The sequence below is a fragment of the Psittacula echo genome, assembly GCF_963264785.1.
Source record: "Psittacula echo genome assembly, chromosome: 2".
Classification (NCBI taxonomy): domain Eukaryota; kingdom Metazoa; phylum Chordata; class Aves; order Psittaciformes; family Psittacidae; genus Psittacula; species Psittacula echo.
Genome location: NC_137737.1, coordinates 112,057,180 through 112,078,007, shown reverse-complemented (window position 1 = coordinate 112,078,007; position 20,828 = coordinate 112,057,180). Strand labels below are relative to the sequence as shown.

Genomic DNA, 20,828 nt, shown 5'->3' with positions numbered 1-20,828 from the left:
AGAGATGGTTCCAGAATTGTATTTGTATGCTCCACATGTGGAGCACATCAGAATGAGTTGAGATGAAGGGTGTCATAGAATCATAAAATCATGAGCAGGAAAGGACCTTAAAGATCATCTAGTTCCAATTCCCTTGACTTGGGCAGGGACACCTTCCACTAGACCAGATTGCTCAAAGCCCCATCCAATCTGGGTTAGAACACTTTCAAGGTATGATGCTGAATGTTATCTGGTTGCTGTTGGAATGTTGTATGTTTCTTTGGAGAAAGTTGAGTTTACATCTAGAATTGCACCATAGCACTACACTACAGCAGCTGTTCATATAAATAGATAATCCTTAAGTACGTGCATCCTATGCATGTTTACATCCATATATTACTCAATGCAAACATACCTGCTTTTATGGTGGTTCTCAGAAACCTTGGTCTTGAGAAACAAGTCACTTACCGTTCACAACGAACTCCAGTATAGCCTTCTTTGCACAGACATTGGATTTCTTCACCATTTGCCACACAGCCAGTTGCAAATCTTTGAGAATAAGCAAGAATATTATCGTGAGCAAGTCATCAAATAGATTTTACTCTTTAGAGGCTAAGCTCAGTTAAATGATTTTCAGATTAAAAAGTTTTTATATCACCAAATTACTTCTCAGCTAATTTAATTGCCTCTAGATAAATTGTTGTGATTAATTCTTCGATGTTTCATATTTTTCATTGAAATTCTTTCCTTAGACTAAAAAAATAATTGTTTCCTGACCCTCTAGACTGAGCATAATAGCACACCGCCCAAAGGAATGCCTAAAGAAAACCTTAATAGTAATGCTGTAAAATAAAACACGTCTGGGTAGCTATTTAATCTTACTAGGGCAAGAATCAATAGCCTGTGCGAGACAACATTTCCTCCTGTTTGGATAACTTCTTTCTTTTTAATTTATTTTTCATAGATGCTAACATTAGAGGATATTTTATGTAGCTCATATTGCTTGGGGTTTGGTTTTGGTTGGTTTTTTTAACCAAGGCAAAATATAGCTGCGCATGATTTTGGGGAGCACATATCTGACTAACACAATGAATATTTTTGTCTGCTCTTTCCAGCAGGCTCATCTAGATTTAAATTCCTCTAGGAGAAAAATTAGTTTTATGGTCACTATCTGGGAAAGAGAGGCAGGAGGTGAAGCAGGGATGGCCATGTTTGCTGTTTCCATTTGTTAATCTATGAAAGTTGGATAAAGCAAGTCTGTGTATCAAAGACAGATGTCTGCACAAATTATTACATCTAATCTGACTAGGTGGAAAATTGTTAACCCCAATAATGGCAGGTGGGGTGTATTTCCTATGTCAGAAATGGTATTTACCACCCTAACTTGCAACTATGAAACTGCACAGGTTTACTGTCTCTATAGGTATTTCAGCACTCTCAACAGAAAAGATGACTAAAAGTATGTTCAGTCAGCCTCAGGCAAGCACCTGCAGAAGAGGCCAATGCTGTCAAAATCAGATCTATTAAAGTTCTCTGATAAATGAATAACCTGTCTATTGTCTGGTAGCGTAAATCTCTTAAGGCTACTTGGTGTTTGCTAATGCACCTGGCAAATTTTATGTGATGCCTTTAGCAATTTATACGTTAGTTTGTTGTTTTGGGGTTTTTTTTTAATATATGTTTTTATTTAACACATTTCACGTTTCAGTAAAATTTGGCAATTTACTGCCCAATTTTAAAAGCCTGACAACCTTAATAGGTCCAAGGAAATTTTTTTAGCTCAGTATATTTGCACTTCAAATGGAGCTTCCACCTGAACAGCAACCATACTCTTTCAGGAATTAGATATGTGCTTAAGAGCTTTAATGTTTTTATATTATTTTTGCATCTTACTAGATTTTCTGAATTCATATAAAAGGCTCATTTCGTTATTGTCATTTATCTCCTAGCCAGAGTAATGGTGTTAAACCTGACACTAAAGTTAACTTACACCTTGCATTTCAGCAAACAAGAAAGATTCTCGATATGCCTAGTAAGCATAAAGACTCCCATCCTATAGTTTTCACTATGAATGAATTACTAATGACTTTGTACATAAGCCATTGTAACTGCCTGGGGCTCCCCCAGGTGATGAGCAGCATGTCTTTATGGCTCAGGAACTGAATCGGAATACTTACCTTATTAAAAAAGATAATGCCATGAGACAGACCACCAAGTTACTGCTGGTCTGATGTGCCTCAAATGGGTCTGATGCCCCACTATGTTGGACAATACGAAAGTACAGAAAAGGGTCATTATCTTCCTGTGGTAGCAGCATTTGGGGCTTGGGTTGTTATTTGTTTATTTGTTTTTCTTTTTTCCCCTCCCCTGCATGATTTCTTATGATTTTCTACTGTACCTGTTTGTATAGGGGCAAGGACACACCCTGCAGGAACCTTGAGTGGCATCTCCAAAATAACCGTCTTTGCAGCGCTCACATTTCTCCCCAGCAGTATTATATTGACAGTTCTTCAAAACAAGCCAGACAGTTAACAGTGCTTTATACTCAATATGGCTTTACTATTATTAAAGAATATATAGTTAATCTATTCAGAGGATATGATCTTTCCCTTCCACATAATCAAGCATTTATCGCCAAACTGCCTTCCCAGCCAGAATAGATTGGTTCCAGTCATTCTCTAATTGTAGAAATCACAATTCACTCGCTATTGTGGAAAAGCAATAGATAAATAAGCAGCATTAAACATATTTTAAAAGAAATTCAATCAGATGCATAGTTTGTTAAGGAACATTTCGTTAATGCACTCTATCTGTCTTGATATTTCAGTTAAAAATCACATTGTTTAAATGGAACTTCAAATTTTGCATGTTAATTAGAAGGCAGGTATCATTTAAGAGCATGCAATTAATTGAGCCCAAGTACATCCTTAAAAAAATCCCACGAAGTTAATATAAAAAGTGTTTCTTTTAGTAGATTAAGATCAGAGTTTGATTTCATATGCTTTCTCTAGTGTATGTTATTTGTATCTATGTGGAGTAACTGGAATAAATAATGGAAAAGGCTGAGAAAACAATTGATACTGATACAACTGAACAACTTTTTTAATGATAAAATTGTTGAGAATTATATCTTATTTTAGAAACATTCCTGGTGCTAATTGTCCTACACATTTATACATTATGGGGAGAGAATAAGCAAGTTGCTTTTGCATTACCTAAAGTGATGCTAATTCAAAATAGAAGTTCAAATACATTTTGGGGCACCCATAAAAATTCTGTGTGATCCACACGCAAGAGACATTCACACTTCCAAGTTCTACAACTGTTTTCCAGCAGACTGATCCAATGTCCCACAGAACTGAGGGTGTACCAATAAAGGAAAAGGTGGAAAGAGAAGGTGGGAAATTGCCTGGAAGCAGTCACTAAGCAAATTATACTTCCATTTCACGGACCTTGATGGCTTAGGGCTATGGTAAGGCCCTAGTACCATGACTTGCATCAGGTGGGCATTTTTCCCTATACATGAGAAACTTCCATCTCTTCTTATACTCCATTCTCCTCCACATTACTTCACACTCACATTCCCTCAACCACATCAACAGTGCTTCCCTCAGCCTCTTGCTAATTTTTCGTAACCCTAATTTGTTTTTATTTTGGTTAAAGAACTAAATTTGTGGCTCACTTGGGAAAGAACAGGAAATGCTCCAGTTCCCACATAGGACATTTAACTGGGGAAGCTAAAGTTACATGAAGACACTATACTATGTTTGTAAAGGGAAACATTTTAAAATGCAGCCTCTCCAAAAGCTGGTGCATATTTTCCTGCAAAAATCTCATGGGAAATTCAGGCTGGTTTTGTATAATTACTGACAATATTTGTAATCCTGAAGAAAAAATTAAACTGCAAAAAGAGTAAAAATATTTGTGTTGGTTTCATCTTGGAGCAACCTTCCATCCCTAAGTCTATCTGCTGGTTTTTGTTTTGCTCACTTTATCTAAAGAAACTGAACTAATTCCATAACTGCAAAGAAAGTTTCAGATATTTGACATGTAAGCCACTCTAAATGTGCCATGCTGTTCTTCTAGCTACATGGCATATAAGGACTGGAACTCTCAAGGCATAGTGGAATTAAACCAGAGCAGCAGCTCTTGGGTCTTCAAGTTTCACAGGGCCAGAGACACCTCTGAAGTCATGGCACCTCCAAACCATGAAGCATTGCAAACTCTGAAGGGAAGACTCTCAGCTGATTTCATATGCACACATATGGTACAAGAAAGCCAGAGTGTGTTAGGGCCTCAACAGAAACACCTACGAACATGGGGTTATGTGACATGAAACGACATGTCATGGGATGGACAAGCCTCAGCACTGTTCTGCTGCTGAGGGAACCTGAGTTTCAGGAGGAAGGGCAGGGAGCACAAGGATACAAAGCCTGACTAATGGCAAAGGGTCAGCTTTTCCCTACACATGAGAAGCAGTTCTGTCTTCTCCACCTCTTCCTGCACTCTGTTCTCCTCCACTCTCAGCAGCACAGCACCGCATTCCTCATCAGCATACAACGGGATAGGTATTGCCAGAACTTTGGAGCATTGCATTGCTGCCACAAGGAAAAGGTCTCACAAGGAAAGTCTTCTCTGGAGGCTATCACTGGAGAGAAGCTGGCATGTGAAAGTGCTGTGCTCCCGGCAAGGAGCAGGAAGAAGGATGCCAAGTGAGGGAGCAGGCGTTGCACTTTGGGTGTGAAACTCGACAACTCCACATTGGGAAGCAAGCCTTCTTGTTTTCTTTGCACCACTATAGGTCTTTGTCCTATGGCTCTTCTACAGACAGACCAACTTCCTTGTTATGAAGTGGAGGCTCATAGTGGAAATACGGGCCCTCTGGGCTGTCACTTTTTACCACATTATTCTGGATGACTTTGCTTGCCCTGAATTTTGTCTGAGGGTTGAGTGTTGATATAGCTGTATCTATCTGAAAGTTAATCCAGCTGTGAGAAGCGGGGGATAAAGAGAAACCTAAATCACATACTTCATGAGGTAAAAGTGAAATTTGTATTTTTATTTTCTTTTCCCTTACAATTTTCTATCTGAAGTAAACCTTCCTCATCTTTATAGCTCTGCTGCAGCACTTTCCTGTCATGGCCTGCCCTGCCTTTCCAAAGCAGCAGCCTGTAAGTCATCCCTCAGAATGTGCTGAATCGGTTTATAGTTTTTATTGGAGCAAGAGGGTTGGTTGAGACAAAGTCGGGGGAATGACATAACGCACAGGAATGCACCGCAGGCAGAACGGATGCAGCATGAACAAGGAAGAAATAACAGAGAAGACAGACCATGAAAGATGTTGGCAAGGTTCTTGTTTACACAGTGAGTGAAATATTAGTGAAAAGTTTTTAAGTGGGATTTTTCAGAACAAACTGTTCAAAGCAGCAGCATGGATATAAGCTGGAGAAGCACAGTCGGACAAATGTCACACTTCCATTGCTACAAGGACTGATCTACTCCAATGAGGTTGCTTTGGGCTTAATGTGCACAACTGTGCCACTCTATCTTCTATAACTGCTGAAATTTTTCTAATTAATCTAACTTTTACCCCCTTCAGCTCATCTTATTTCTTGCAATATTTTTTAATCCATCTAGCTCTAGATTAAGATTAGTGGAGATTTACCGATGCTGATTAAATGAGATTTTTCAAAGGCTATGCTACGCATGAATGTGGTAGTTGTCAGCATTGGCAAACCCTGGTATAGACGTATAAAACTAAAGATGGCATATACCAGGATAAGGCACATATTTACTATAAATAACCAAAACCACTTACATATGCACTAATTTGATGACTTTTTATACCATGAGCTAACAAAAGTGGCAGGAGAAAGAAGAAAACAAAAACAAGGATGTGAATTATTCCAATCTCCCAGTTACATTAATGTACATGTAAGTGTATGCAATTTACTTATGCTCATTAACAGTACAAGATATAGAGACTTGAACTAGACCTATATCTAGATATGCAAGGACCATTTATCGTTATTTGATTAGAATTTACCAATACTGTATAGTCCATACTGCAGTAAGGTTTCTTCTTTTCTTTTCTCAGTTAATTTCTTGAATGCTAGTAGCTACTTACAATGCATTTTCCAGTACCATCTTGACATCTATTTGAATTTCCATTGCAGTTACAGGGGACACAGCGTCCAGTAAAATATCCTTTATTCTCATGATAAAATCCAAGGCTGCATTCCTAGACAGTAAGCAGAGTGAAAAAACAATAGTGAGTGTTGGCAGAAAGCAAGTTTTACAAGTTATGGAAAGTGTGTTTTGAAATTGCTTGTGATTTCTAAGGAGAAGTGGGGGTGTACATTTCCTTGAAAGCTCTTCTAAGCCCATATTGTTGTTTAAGTGCTTTAATGCAGTGAATAGAAATGAGTGGAGCTGAAGAAATTTCAACTGAACCCTGTGCTCTACACTTTGTGGTAATGGGGATTTAATCATTTTGAGTCTAACCTCCGAGAAGAACGTATTTCCCGTGGCTGTGTACAAAGGTGTAGAATATAACTTTTAAACCACAGAAAAAGATCTGAATATAGATTCACACTACAGTGTTCTCAAAGAAGAACATATGGAAATCTCACATAGTAGCTAGTGGTTATATTACATCTTAATTTAACTACAGTATGATCCTTGGAACTACTTCTAATGAGATATATTTTATATGAATTCATCATGACTTCCACAGTAAGTCTACCTAGAGCTATACAAAGCCATGCTAAAACAGAGCTAGGTGATATAACAAAACATACAGCGGTCTCATTTCTGAGTACAGGCTTGCCTCGGAGACCCAGGAAGCATGAGAAGAATGTTCAGCTATTGGCACAGGCGTGGGAGCACAGCCTGTCAGATCAAAGTTGTATTTAAATCACGAGCTGAAACAGATGAACATTATAAATGAATCAAGAGACATGAAGTTTGTTAGCCTATGCCAGGGAGGTAGTAATAATCTGTTAAAACCAGGTCCTTGCTTGGTATGGACAAGGAAAGCACAAGGGTAAGGAAAGTACAAGGAATTCCTCCTGGGCATAAAGCCTTCCCATATACAGAACAATTGAAAAATTTGTGTCCACTCCTCTGCTCAGCATCCTGGCACACCAACCACAGCAAAAACAGATGAATATAAGTTTATCTCTTCTATTCCTTTTCACTAGTCACTAAGCTGGTGTGGTGCGGGTGCAAGGAAGATTAGAGGCTGTACAGAAGAAGGGAAGAAACTGTGCTCCCCACGAAGCCAACACCTCCCAGGTTCATGCCTCTGGCAATGTATTTCTGCACTGTACTTATACCTCACCTCTACCTCACAGTTAAGGGCTGGCTTCAATGATATTCAGAAAACAAGTGACACTTGAACTTTAAACCTGTAAATCTCTTCTCCTAGCAATTGCACCACCAAGACTGATGGGACTAATCTGAAGAGCAAAGGGTTTGTGGGATGATGTCTCAAATCGTGTTCCGGTGGTTTGAGGTGAAAGTAGTGAATTTATCAATCATGTAACTACCAGAGGGGGGAAAAAAAAAATCACCTCTCCCAAAGCAGATCTCCAAAGGAATACTGATTTATTGCTGTTTAAATAACAGTTGCTAGTGGCATCTTCGCCTTCTTTACATGTGGGATGAAAACGAAAAGAAAAAAAACATGCAGGATACTAATATCATGAGTCAGTTTAATACTGACTTCAGTGAGAGCAACGACTGAATTTACAATAGGCACTTGAAATTTTTCAACTACATTTTTGAAAGGCTGCATATATTCCCTGAACAACAGGGAGCCAATATACACAGCTTCTGAAGAAACAGTGCCTGAAATACACTAAACAGCATGACTAAGTAAAATATAGGTTCTAATGCATATAAATTCTATTTAGTGAAAATGTCTTTTTGGAGAGCAGAATGAATCACTCATTTTAAAAATACATCCAAATGCATTTGGAAAAAATCTATGCAGCTTTTTGTTTTTCTATTTATGCTGTCTTTAAAACAACATCTTTGGAGTACGTGGGCACTTAGCTTTTGAAACAGTGTTCGTGATACTGAGAAACTGATTCCACACAAAGATGTGCTTTTAAGTGCTCAGGAGTTCTGGCTGGTTGTTCTCAAGTAAACAGCAACTTACAAGAAACTTCTCTTTACACACTGTTGTTAGCAAAGTACTTTGAGACACAAGATTAGCCTTCTCATTACTTTTATATTAAGCAATGTAGAAGTTGTTATCAAATTAGCTCATTTAAAAACAAAGAGAAAGAAGGAAGCAAGCAAGGAAAGGAAAATGAACAAATTACCTGTCTCAGGTAGAAGTCTCTTTGAACTTGTTGCTGCTGACTCCCCTGCTGAAGGTGAGGATACAATAGCCTCTGCTGCATACCTTGTGCTAAACAATGCCCCAGGGCTACTAACGTAACAACCACCCATGGTACATTCCTTGGTCTCTGTGCTTGGGCCATCATCTTTCTTTAGCTCCAGTTTGAAGAGATGCTGCTATCCTTTATGTGCTTGCCTGTTCTCTTATACTCTCCCTTCTTCTCCAGCTTCTGACTCAGATTAATGAGGCTCTGTGCTGCGATGGGCCCCACCTCTAAACTTTATACGTGAGTCAAGTTGTACGGCACGTATTACTGTTCCTGAGGTTAACAAGTAACTTCGCAACTCCTGTAGCTCAATATATACCTAAGTCAGGGTGTGGCAGGCATCACCTCCTCCCCACCTAAGGCAGCCAGACAGAGTGAGGTGATTAGAGCAGTAAATCACCACCTGAGTAATACTGCATAAACATACGGGGCTTATGAACTACCTAGCTGAGTGTCTTGATCACTTCCTTTGGCTATGTATTTCCACCGGGTTATACAAAAAACACCCAGCAGCTTAGTTTTTCAAGACAGTCTGCTGAAAGCAATGGGATGGCAGTAGGAATTTCAGTCAACGCTCACTGATTTGCACGTGACACAGAGCATAAAAAGTGTGAAAAAATCAGTTTCTAGAATATTTCCAAAATGGTTATTTAATAGATGATGAATAGCTGCCCTGAGAAGTGGATGCCCACATGAAACATAAGCCAGCCGTAAATGTTTTCTTTAATCTCTCTGCTCCGGTCTAGATATTATTGTTTCATTCTCATTTCAAAAATATTTGCAATGTTATTATAGCAATTGTAACCCTTAATCATTTTCTGAGAGAATAATTCCTCCCATTTTGTGCACTTTGTACACCACTTATCTCTCTAGTACTTTATTCTGCTGCACATATGAACAGTCAATCTCTCAGTCAATCTAAGCTAAGCAAAGTGACATCCAAAAGAATTACAGCTACAGGAACAGCATATACAACTGCAGCTAGGATTTCACTATTTTTCAGGAAACAGTATTACTTTCCAATGTTTACATTATCTTTCATAAAAATATCTCCCATATTTTTTTTTGCAAATATGTTAACTTCAGCTTTCAAACATTTTCCTATAAAAATAAGGAAGTATCTAGAATTATCTAGATTCAGGCTACTTCCCTTGAGCCCTGCTAAAATAAGGAACATCAGGGATCTTCTCCACTTCGCAGGGCCTCACAGACTTTGATCAAATCGATTTTGAGCTTCCCTCCATTAAAGCAGATCATTCAGCCTTTCATAGGCATCACAGAAGAACCCCTCATTGTAGTGCCTTACACATATAAAATGACATCCACAACACCACAAAAGCAATCATGAGTTGAATGACCCTACAGTGCTTCTCAGACAGTGAAAGTATTTGAGCCATTGTACAAGCTCATGCTTACAAGAAGCACATTTAATTACTTTAATAACCAGCCCGTTACCTTCAAGTAAACCAGTATGCATAGCTGTAGGCAAGACAGGAGAGAGTGGTTACACGATGGTGGCTTCCTACCTGACATGAGTCACCAGTGTACTCCGGTGGGCAGGAGCATGTCTCTACACTGTACGCGATGCTGCCGCTTCCTGTGCTGGTGGCTTCTTCCAGCCCAACCTCACCAAGAGTTAATCGCTGGGTCTCCGTGAAGTAAAGGCCTCTGATGTGTAAACCGTCTAGTCTAGACAGGATTATCATCAGCTCTTCTCTGGATACAAGGTTATTGCTGCTGGCATGCCTGAAGTTTCCCTGCACATGAAGGGTACAAAATGAGCATGGCCTTGCAGCTTCTTAAAAAGAGTATCTGCAAAGAAGAAAGGATGCCAGAAAAAGGGAGAAGACCCCCATGGAACAGACTCCTATAGTGCCAGTTGATGTGGGGTGAAATAGAGGTCAGGAAAAGAAATACAATGAATGTAAACACAGGATAGGTAGAAAATGGTATAATGAGCATCAAAAGCAATGTACCATTTACTTTGCAAGGTACATATATATGGCTCTGAGGTATTGAAAAGTGAAGCATGTAGGTTCTTCTTTAGTCATCCAAACTTCTTTGAGGTATCACCCACCAAACCATAAAACGGTGGAGGAAACTGCTTTTATTTTTAAGAATAGGCAAAGTCCTAGAAATCCAATCTTTGAGGGCTGCCTTCGCATACTTACTTGCTGATACTAGATACATTACTGAAAATGAAATCTGGCTTGAAGAAACATTTTTTTTTGCCTGCATATGAGATAGAAATAAATAGCCCAGTTTGACATTCCAAGCACGGGTTTAAGGTAGGAATAATCCCTGCTAAGTTTGCCTGCCTGAGTGTTAGACACCCATTCTTAACTAGGTAGCTAGACATCAAAGGAAAACAGATAACAGTTCATTCCATCATTAAGCATGATCTGGAGCTGCAGCGAATCATCTTCCATTGATGACTAGTTCAGTATTACTCCACTGGCCCTGGAGGGAGTGCTAAGGGCTAAATTGGACAAGATGCCTAATTCAGAGGTGCTAAAATTAGGTGGCATGAACCAGAACCTAGGTTCAACATGGCAGTAAAGAGAGAGAAATAATGTTGTCTATAATGAGAGTCTACAGCATTTCAGCTTATATTCATTAATATTATCAAGTATTTGGTATTTCTGCACATTTTAGATGAGTATTTTTTATATGTCACTGGGAAGAAAGGAAAGTCCATTCCATTCGCATTTTTTACCTCAATGAGCTGCACACGGCCATAATATTGACGGTCAGGCAGTGGGTCATTGGGATCCATATAAACAACTTTCATTTGCTGGCCCTGTGTGAGAATGAGAATATAACATTGCTGTTTCCCTACTTTTTATAGTTAAGTGTTCAGATGCAGCAAAATTTCGTGAAGCATATTAATCCTTTTCATCAGGGGGTAAAAACTAAGTAATACTAGGAAAACCGTAAGTCATTTTGGTGGCAAAGTGGTATAGCAGGCATTGTATTCTAGTGTCAGCAGGTTTTTCACTGTGATTGCCTATTAAAAACCTTGCTTTCAAATAAAAGACCCAGAGAATTAAATTAATGCTGCCCAATTTCCATTGGAGCGAGTTATTAATTTTGAGTAAAAATGGTTTTGCGTTTTCATATACTCTCCTTTGTGTCCTGGTACACAAATGACTTTGAATACTACTGTAGTACTTTACGAGGCATGTTTCCCACTAAGAATCCTAGAATAATGAATTGGTATTTCTGACGATCTGAAGAAACAAAAACACCCTCTTGGGAATTTCAACAAACAGTAGAAGATTTCAATTCTGGCCCAACAGTGGTTAAATTAAAAAACTGTTAACATAAACCACATTTTTACTTCAGTCCCCTGAAGCCTTAGAATCAGAGAATCATAGAATAGTTAGGGTTGGAAAGGACCTTAAGATCATCTAGTTCCAACCCCCCTGCCATGGGCAGGGACACCCCACACTAAACCATGTCACCCAAGGACTCATCCAACCTGGCCTTGAACACCGCCAAGGATGGAGCATTCACAACCTCCCTGGGCAACCCATTCCAGTGCCTCACCACCCTCACAGGAAAGAATTTCTTCCTTATATCCAATCAATACTTCTCCTGTTTAAGTTTTAACCCATTACCCCTTGTCCTGTCACTACAGTCCCTGATGAAGAGTCCCTCCCCAGCATCCTTGTAGGCCCCCTTCAGATACTGGAGGGCTGCTATGAGGTCTCCACACAGCCTTCTCTTCTCCAGGCTGAACAGCCCCAACTTTCTCAGCCTGTCTCCATACGGGAGGTGCTCCAGTCCCCTGATCATCCTCGTGGCCCTCCTCTGGACTTGCTACAACAGTTCCATGTCCTTTTTATGTTGAGGACACCAGAACTGCACACAATACTCCCAAGTGAGGTCTCACGAGAGCAGAGTAGAGGGGCAGGATCACCTCCTTCGACCTGCTGGTCACGCTCCTCTTGATGCAGCCCAGGATACGGTTGGCTTTCTGGGCTGCGAGCGCACACTGCCGGCTCATGTTCATTTTCTCATTGACCAACACCCCCAAGCCCTTCTCTGCAGGGCTGCTCTGAATCTCTTCTCTGCCCAACCTGTAGCCGTTCCTGGGATTGCTCCGACCCAGGTGCAGGACCTTGCACTTGGCATGGTTAAACTTCATCAGGTTGGCATCAGCCCACCTCACAAGCGTGTCGAGGTCCCTCTGGATGGCATCCCTTCCCTCCAGTGTATCAACCAAACCACACAGCTTGGTGTCATTGGCAAACTTGCTGAGGGCGCACTCAATCCCACTGTCCATGTCACCGACAAAGATGTTGAACAAGACCGGTCCCAACACCAATCCCTGAGGGACACCACTCGTTACCGGTCTCCAGCCGGACATCGAGCCATTGACCACAACCCTTTGCGTGCGGCCATCCAGCCAGTTCTTTATCCACCGAGTGGTCCACCCATCAAATTGATGTCTCTCCAATTTAGAGACAAGGATGTTGTGTGGGACAGTGTCGAAGGTTTTGCACAAGTCCAGATAGATGACGTCAACTGCTCTGCCCCTGTCCATCAGTTTCGTAGCCCCATCAGAGAAGGCCACCAAATTGGTCAGGCAGGATTTCCCCTTAGTGAAGCCATGCTGGCTGTCACCAAGCACCTCCTTGTTTTTCATGTGCCTTAGCATGTCTTCCAGGAGAGTCTGCTCCAAGGTTTTGCCAGGCACAGAGGTGAGCCTGACTGGTCTGTAATTCCCTGGGTCATCCATTTTCCCCTTCTTGAAAATGGGGGTTATATTTCCCTTTTTCCAGTCGTCGGGAACTTCACCTGACTGCCATGATTTTTCAAATATGATGGCCAGTGGCTTAGCAACTTCATTTGCCAGCTCCTTCAGGACCCGCAGATGGATTTCATCAGGTCCCATGGACTTGTGTATGTTTAGGTTCTTAAGATGGTCTCGAACCAGATCCTCTCCTACAGTGGGCTTAGGGTCCTCATTCTCACAGTCCCTGTGTTCGCCTTCCAAGACTTGGGTGGTGCGATCAGAGCTTTTGTCAGTGAACACCGAGGCAAAGAAGTCATTCAGAACCTCAGCCTTCTCCAAATCCAGGGTAGCCAGTTTTCCCGATATCTTCCAGAGGGGGCCTACGTTGTCCCTAGTCTGTCTTTTACTCGCTACGTACCTATGGAATCCCTTCCTATTATCCTTAACATCCCTAGCCAAGTTCAATTCTAACTGGGCCTTAGCCTTCCTCACCTGGTCCCTAGCTTCCCAGACAACATCCCTGTATTCTTCCCAGGCCGCCTGTCCCTGCTTCCACCTTCTATAAGCCTCTTTTTTCCTTTGAATTTTCCTGAGCAGCTCCTTATCCATCCAAGGAGGTCTCCTGGCCCTCCTGCTGCACTTCCTTCTAGTTGGGATGCAACAGTCCTGAGCTTGTAGCAGGTGATCCTTGAATAACAACCAAGAGTCTAGGGCCCCCCTGCCCTCTAGGGCTGTATCCCATGGAACCTTACTAAGCAGGCTCCTGAAGAGGCCAAAGTCTGCTCTCTTGAAGTCCAGGGCAGTGAGCTTGCTGCACGCTCTTCTCACTGTCCCAAGGATCTTGAATTCGACCACCTCGTGGTTGCTGCAACCAAGGCTGCCCTGGAGCGTCACATTTCCAACCAGCCCTTCCCTGTTGGTGAGCACAAGGTCAAGCATGGCACCTCTCGTTGTCGGCTCCTCTATTACTTGCAGAAGGAAGTTGTCTTCCACACAATCGAGGAACCTCCTGGATTCCTTGTGCCGGGCCGTACCTTCACTCCAACAGATATCAGGATGGTTGAAGTCTCCCATAAGAGCAAGGGCCTGCAAGCATGAGGCTGTTCCTATCTGCCTATAGAGCACTTCATCCACAGATTCCTCTTGATCAGGCGGTCTGTAACAGATCCCCACAATAATGTCCCCCATCGCTGCTCTCCCTTTAACCTTGACCCACAAATTCTCTGTCAACTGCTCACCCATCCCCAGACAGAGTTCCATACTCTCCAGCCTATCCCTAACATAAAAAGCAACTCCCCCTCCCCGCCTGCCAGGCCTGTCTTTTCTAAAGAGCCTGTAACCTTCCATTCCAACTATGAATGTTCTATGTTAGAACTATGTTCTAACTATAGAACTATAGTTCTATATTAGAACTATGTTTAATTTTATGCTAAAGAAAACTCTTACAGAAAATGAGATTAATTACACATGGAATCCAGGGCATATTTTGCAGATTTGAGGCCATACTGGTTGACAAGTGTACAAGGCTTTAATTATTTTTATTCCACAGGTGTATTTTACAGAGAAAATCCTGTCTTAACTTTTTATTTGCTCTCAAGTCAGTTATGCTTAATAATATATTACTTTGGCAACAGAGATAGCTGTGTTGATGGCTTTAAGCAAAATGCAATAAAATCACTTTTCTAGAAATGTAGCAAATTACTATGAAAGTAAAGCATGCTATACGAACAAAATTTGATTTAGTTGTCAGGTAACATAAAAATCATGGTACTGGTATTGCTTGAAAGAAAAAATAATATTTCAAAACTTACTGTTAGTTGTATATCAGGTCTCTTACCCAGAAGAACCATGCCCTCACTAGGTAAGCCAAAAGATTTCACTTGGTAACTTAGGAAGCCACCATATGATGAAAGCTGTAACAAAATACACAAGACCAGAGATATTTTACTGCACAATTGCTTGATATTAACATAACTTTATAGTCAAGTTTACCCCATCTTCCAGCACTGTACATGATATTTTTACTCTTTATTCTTAGGCAAAATATGAAAATATGGGTTGCTTGGAAGAAATGACTTTGTTTCGTTTACTTTTGTGTATCTGACATCACTTTTTGAGCAGTACTGTTCTCTGGAAGGCTACCAGCATCACTTCGGGGTTTTTTTTTTCATGTCTGGGACCACACCACCTGTATCATGGAGAAATCACATGTTCACACAAATGTTGCTCTTTCCCTGACCCTACAAAAATTTGGCTCATCAAAGGAAGATGTCACACTGACAACAGGAGTGGTAGTGAGACCCATGAAAAGCCATGGATAAAAAAGAAGGCAGACTAAGCATTTTAGAAGTGGCTTTCATAAGCCACATTTTCTAGCCTTACTACAAACATAAATCTAACCAGGAAACCTTTTCTCCACCTTCTGCAGAATGGGTCTTCTTCTTGTGTCAGCTAGTACCAGATCTGTTGTTGTAAATAGACCGTTGCTGTAGGTTGAACTGAAACCACACTTCTGGCTCAACTACAGGTGACCACAGGCAGCCTCAAACCCAACCAAATACATACACTGCTGCCCGGAACAAAGACTAAGTATGTTTGAATCATCTGACAAACAGCTTCCCTGGGTTGTGTATGAGTGACTCAGTTCAAAATACATTGAAAGGGAAGGAAGCTCCAGACACAGCTTAGAAGCCTAGAAAGAAGGTTTGTGGGCACTTTGGGAAATCAGGTGTTTTGCCACAGATTCACTACTTTGTTTTGCAACCCTTGCTGTTTGCCCTTTATAACTAATATTGGTTTGACATGGGAGGAAGAACTGCTTTGTCAGGTTTTGGCGTTCTACAGGTAAGCATCAGCCTTCAGCCTACCCCTTTCCATATACTTTGATGAATTACAAACAAACCACATGCATCTCACTACTAAGCTTGTTCTTTGGATCACAGGGCCATAATTAATCCTATTATCTTCAGCCTATTGCATTTTCAAAAGCATCATTTAGAATGTTGACTATATTTTGCCAACACAAAACAACTGCGAAAACAACGGTATATACATTTTTATATTTTATGTTTTTTCCAAAAATATAAGAAAACTCAGGTTAGAACTTTAATGTCCTGTTTAACACACACTTTAGGACTGCACCATATGAAAGGCTGTTATGTTCCTGCTTTTTCATTTATTTTTTTAAATGGGAAAATATTTGCATTATAAACTACCTTCTATATGCACAGTATTTATTCACTAACATTAAGAGTTCTCTATTAAATAGAATGTTAAAATAGAAAAGAGCAGAATATGGGGATAATGTGATCTGAATTTCTCAGTGACTGTTAGATTCTGCAGTGCTACAGATTATACATTTGAATCCCCTTTAACCTGGTAAACAAAAGATAGAAAGAGGAAAGAAATTATACTCTGCTAAATATTAATGCTCAGTGGCACTACTTAAAAGGTTTAAGATAATGGAGAGCAGTATTTATACCCTCATCATAGGATGTGGCCTGATCTCGTTCTAATTTTCTGAAAGAGGTGCTATCAGTAGAAGTAGACCAAAACCTGACATTTCAGAATACAGTAATAATGTGACTAATTGGTAAATTTATGAGCTTGTAAAACTAGCAGCAAGATCGCATTCAGGGTGAGGGGGGACGCTTTCACTACTGCAATATTGCCTGTGCTATAATATACACTTACACACAGTGTACAGTAAAAGCAGGAACAAAACCAGAACTATTTTATTTACCGTGTTGTCACTGTACATAAAAGCAAGTCATGGCATGCCTAGTTAGATACTGCGACATGCAACATAAAACTCACAGCAATGCTCTTAATAGCTTTGTTTAAAAAGGGTTCTTGCCTGCTTTGTATTGTGTTATGGGAACAACAAAATCCTTTTGGTTTAACACTGTGGGAGATAACATATGCTTTAACGTGAAATTTCTTTGAAAAGTGACTTGTGGACATTGAAACAAGAACATCTATTACATTAACAGAAAACACCTTAACTAAACATGCTGTGCAACTGAGAGATATGTACCTCTGAGTGCAGGACAGCAGGATGAAAAATATTGCTCTAGTCTTTAAAATGCTCACCAAGGGGAACTACAAAAATTGTACCATATTTAATGCTATGGTGTCTATTCCCTTTGTGTTCATCTGTGTGACGGTAGGGTTGCATCTGAAAAGCCACTGGCTAGCTACTATTGACACTGTCAGAGTTTCAAACAGGGAGAACCTGGGGCTCTGGGCCTGCAAGCCGCCACTAGCAAAGTCCCCTGTCAGTGTGATCCCCAGGCTGAAATGCTGATAGGTATTAACTGTGAGCAAAAGACTGCTCCGATGCACAAGTAGAAAGAGGTGCAAGCAGTTCCAAGAACAAAAGGGTTAGAAAACCAGGTGGTGTTCTTCCCAAGTGACATGTCAAAAGCAAAAGGTTGGGATTTTTGCATACGCTGAGCACATAATCCCATTTTATTCTTTTGGAAATCTGCCCAGAAGGTACTTCAGGGACTGTAAAGGACATTTGGGCACATTGGTAAGCTCTACATGTTCTGGGTTTCAGAAAAGCAGCTGAAGGTACTAGCTCTCTGAACCATAGCTCCTGAACATGCTATTCACATAAAGACCTCCCTGGCACCAAACAAGATGATTAATTCTGCATTACTGGTTATAATTTTAACTTTGTATTCAGAAGTAAAACTTTGTGATTCCTGGCATGACAGGTAAGAGAGGTAAGAATCTCATGAGGGAAGAGTGAGAAATGTATCTAAGAAAAACAGTGAGACTCTGTCAATGATGCTACAAAAATGAATACATGTTATAAAAACAGATAAGTTGGGTGTCATTTACCTTCTCTCCCAGGTAAGATGGTGGTGCTTTCCAGTACAAACTATGCACTGAAGCAGGCAATTCTTGAACATCAGCCACTACACTATTACTGACTGGATTGAAAGTGACTGGAATGTCAATATTTTCATCCATTGCCTCCAAGCTCCAGTTCCTCATGTCCACAAACTAACAAAAATACATAAAGGAAATAAAAGCTTGTTTCATCCTTTATTAAACTTTACCAGCACCAAGTAATGAGATAAAATTTTTTAGCCTGTATAATTCCCTTAGCATGAAATTCAACCCCTTCAGAGCCAGCCTAAAGTCTTTGAGCAACAGATGTTGCAAAGAACTCAAAAGACAATGGAAGTGGGACAGATGTGCCAAAGGTACTTGGGATTCAGGTATTTGGTCTGTCAACTCTAGAATCTGTCAAACATTTCTTAGGTTTCAAAATGCATCCAAGATACAGACATTTAAAATGAAATGTGCTTATCAAAGCATCCTTGAAGGAGACCATTGACTTCAATGAAGAGCTAGTGCCTGAAGATACAGCAATAGAAGTTCAGCTCAACTTCAGTTCAGCTAGTGAGCTGTAAGCAAACAGGTGGAAAGGGCCATTTCTGCTGAAAGGCACTTTCAGACTACATAAGGTCTTAAGAAGGCTGCACTAAATCTGTGCTATTGATTGCAGAATATTTCTCATCCTTAGAAACTAATAAAACATATTTTCAATTTTGGAAGAAATCTGGCATTTCCTCAATAGAATAAATGTAGGTTCATGGTAGCAAAGAAAAAAACTATTGGATACACCTTGCTTCTACGATGATTTGTGCTGCGACAGTTGTTGGTTGCTCCAAAACAAAAGCAAGAGGTGCATCCCCTGGGGTTAGAAGGGTCCAGATAAAAGGATCCTGGCCGGCAAGTATCACATTCTGCACCTTCAACATTCTCCTGTTAAGGCATAATTGAAAAAAAACTCAGGACTTTCCTTTTGGTTTTGGTGAGGGCCCCAAAACCTTCTGCACACAAACCAAATTTTCTGAAAGAATACTTATTTAAATATAAGGAAACATGAATGAAAATGTGTCATTGTCTTGAATACACCATGCTCCAAATGCAAATAAAGCTGACTTCTTGAAGACTGTCTTAGGAGCTTTCCAGTTTATAAAGTGAACCACTGAGTAATAAATATTAGTCAGAGACAGCTGGTAACTTCCCTGCCAAAACCCTCCTGCTGGCTTTTCGAAACCTACAGTATAAAAGGTCACTTGTGAAAGTTCACATTTATCACATTTAATTATGCAGATCAGAACAAAAGAGGATTTCCTGGACATAATGATGTGGTGAAATGTCAACTGGCATACTATGGCTAAAAAAACCATGGGACCTGGTTAACATCCAAAAGCTGAGATGCAGATGCATAAAGCAGATCTGTGCAGAGTACGGTTTGCTTCAGTGAAGCAATGGACACCTACTCTGCAGTTCTGTAACATCCCGCAAAGCCTAACACCACCCATTCAACTGGCAGATACTGAACTCATTAAAAATGGCATTTAACTGCTACCATGATAATTTGCACATACTGCAAGGTGTGGTAATTTTGTACAGCTGCATTTAATTTTTACTGAAAACTTGATGATAAATTCACTTCATTCACCCCATTAAATACACAATAGTCACTGATGTGCAAATGATGCTTGAGAATGCAGAAGTAATATGATTTATCTGACCTTGCAGAGACAAATTCCTGTCTGGGGATCACAAACATCTGGTTCTGTTCCATCCCTGTTACAGTTACACGGCACACAGTTTGGGAAACCGTAAGTTCCAGGAGCACACTGATCACACTGCCGTCCTTTTATTCCTGGTTTGCACCTTTATCAACAAACAGATACAGAGGAGGGAGTAAACACGAGAAGCAGGAACAGAGAGCAAGAGTGGGAAGATTAAAACAAAAGGCTGGTGGATCTTTGAAGCGATTGCATGGCTATGACACAACTTCATAATTTCCCCAGAGAAACAGCAGCAGGTTAGTACTGTTCTCAGATTTTAATAGTGAGACATTTTAAAACAACATGGAACTGATTAGGAATGGATTTGATTTTGAAGGCTATAAATGCTCACAATAAAATTAGACTTCTGCAGCTATTCAATGCAGAACTACTCTCTATACATCAAAGTGTGAAACATGGATGTTCAACATGGATAAGCAGAACTGGAAGATTTATAGCTGGAGGATATGACTGGGCATTACTCAAGGCACTCACCTGCTAAGAAAAAGGTGATTAATCAGGTAGATGAATAATTATGGGGGCTTCAACCTCCCAAAAGGCTCAGGTTACTTTACAATGGTTCACAAAGAATAAAATCCACTTTGCTCACAATGACGGCTGAAGGCCTTGAATTTGTTTAGGTGAAGTACAGCGGGTGTAAAAGCCAACACCAAACTATGAACAGGGCTTGAGGTAAGAGAGGACATCTTTCTGTGGCAGCAGCTACTTCATCCTACTTTTACAACAAACTTGTACAGTCTGATAAAACTAATGAAAGGTAGATCTGATGATCCCTCTTCCTCCTGTTTATGCTGGTAAACTGTGTGTACCAGCCCCAAGAAACCAGGTTTCAAGAGAGTAAGGATCCATTATTAATGTATGCCACCACCACCCTCCACATCTTCACATATTACTTGTGATAATTTTTAGAAGTGTCAGCAAGTTGAAGGAGTCTCCTTTGGCTCTTAGCATCGAATTTGTATGTTCACTAACACGGTGATTTTAATGGAAATAAACAGTTAAAAGTATGAGGCCAAAGTAGACTACACTTGAGTAATTGCTTCCATATATTACATGAATTCAAAAGTGGGTGAGGTTTCTCAAAGTCTC

At 40.3% G+C, this 20,828-nt stretch overlaps 1 protein-coding gene across 1 annotated transcript in view; it reads right to left on the bottom strand.

Moving 5' to 3' along the window:
* Positions 1 to 20,828, bottom strand: part of LAMA3 (laminin subunit alpha 3) — a gene marked incomplete at both ends in the record, with an annotated part of 109,396 nt that overhangs the window by 31,964 nt on the left and 56,604 nt on the right. The window contains 9 exon segments of the mRNA XM_080610819.1: positions 448 to 528; positions 2,378 to 2,487; positions 6,107 to 6,220; positions 9,902 to 10,132; positions 11,092 to 11,175; positions 14,928 to 15,029; positions 17,965 to 18,129; positions 18,757 to 18,897; positions 19,677 to 19,821. Of these exon segments, the coding sequence (XP_080466945.1) occupies positions 448 to 528; positions 2,378 to 2,487; positions 6,107 to 6,220; positions 9,902 to 10,132; positions 11,092 to 11,175; positions 14,928 to 15,029; positions 17,965 to 18,129; positions 18,757 to 18,897; positions 19,677 to 19,821 (1,173 nt within the window).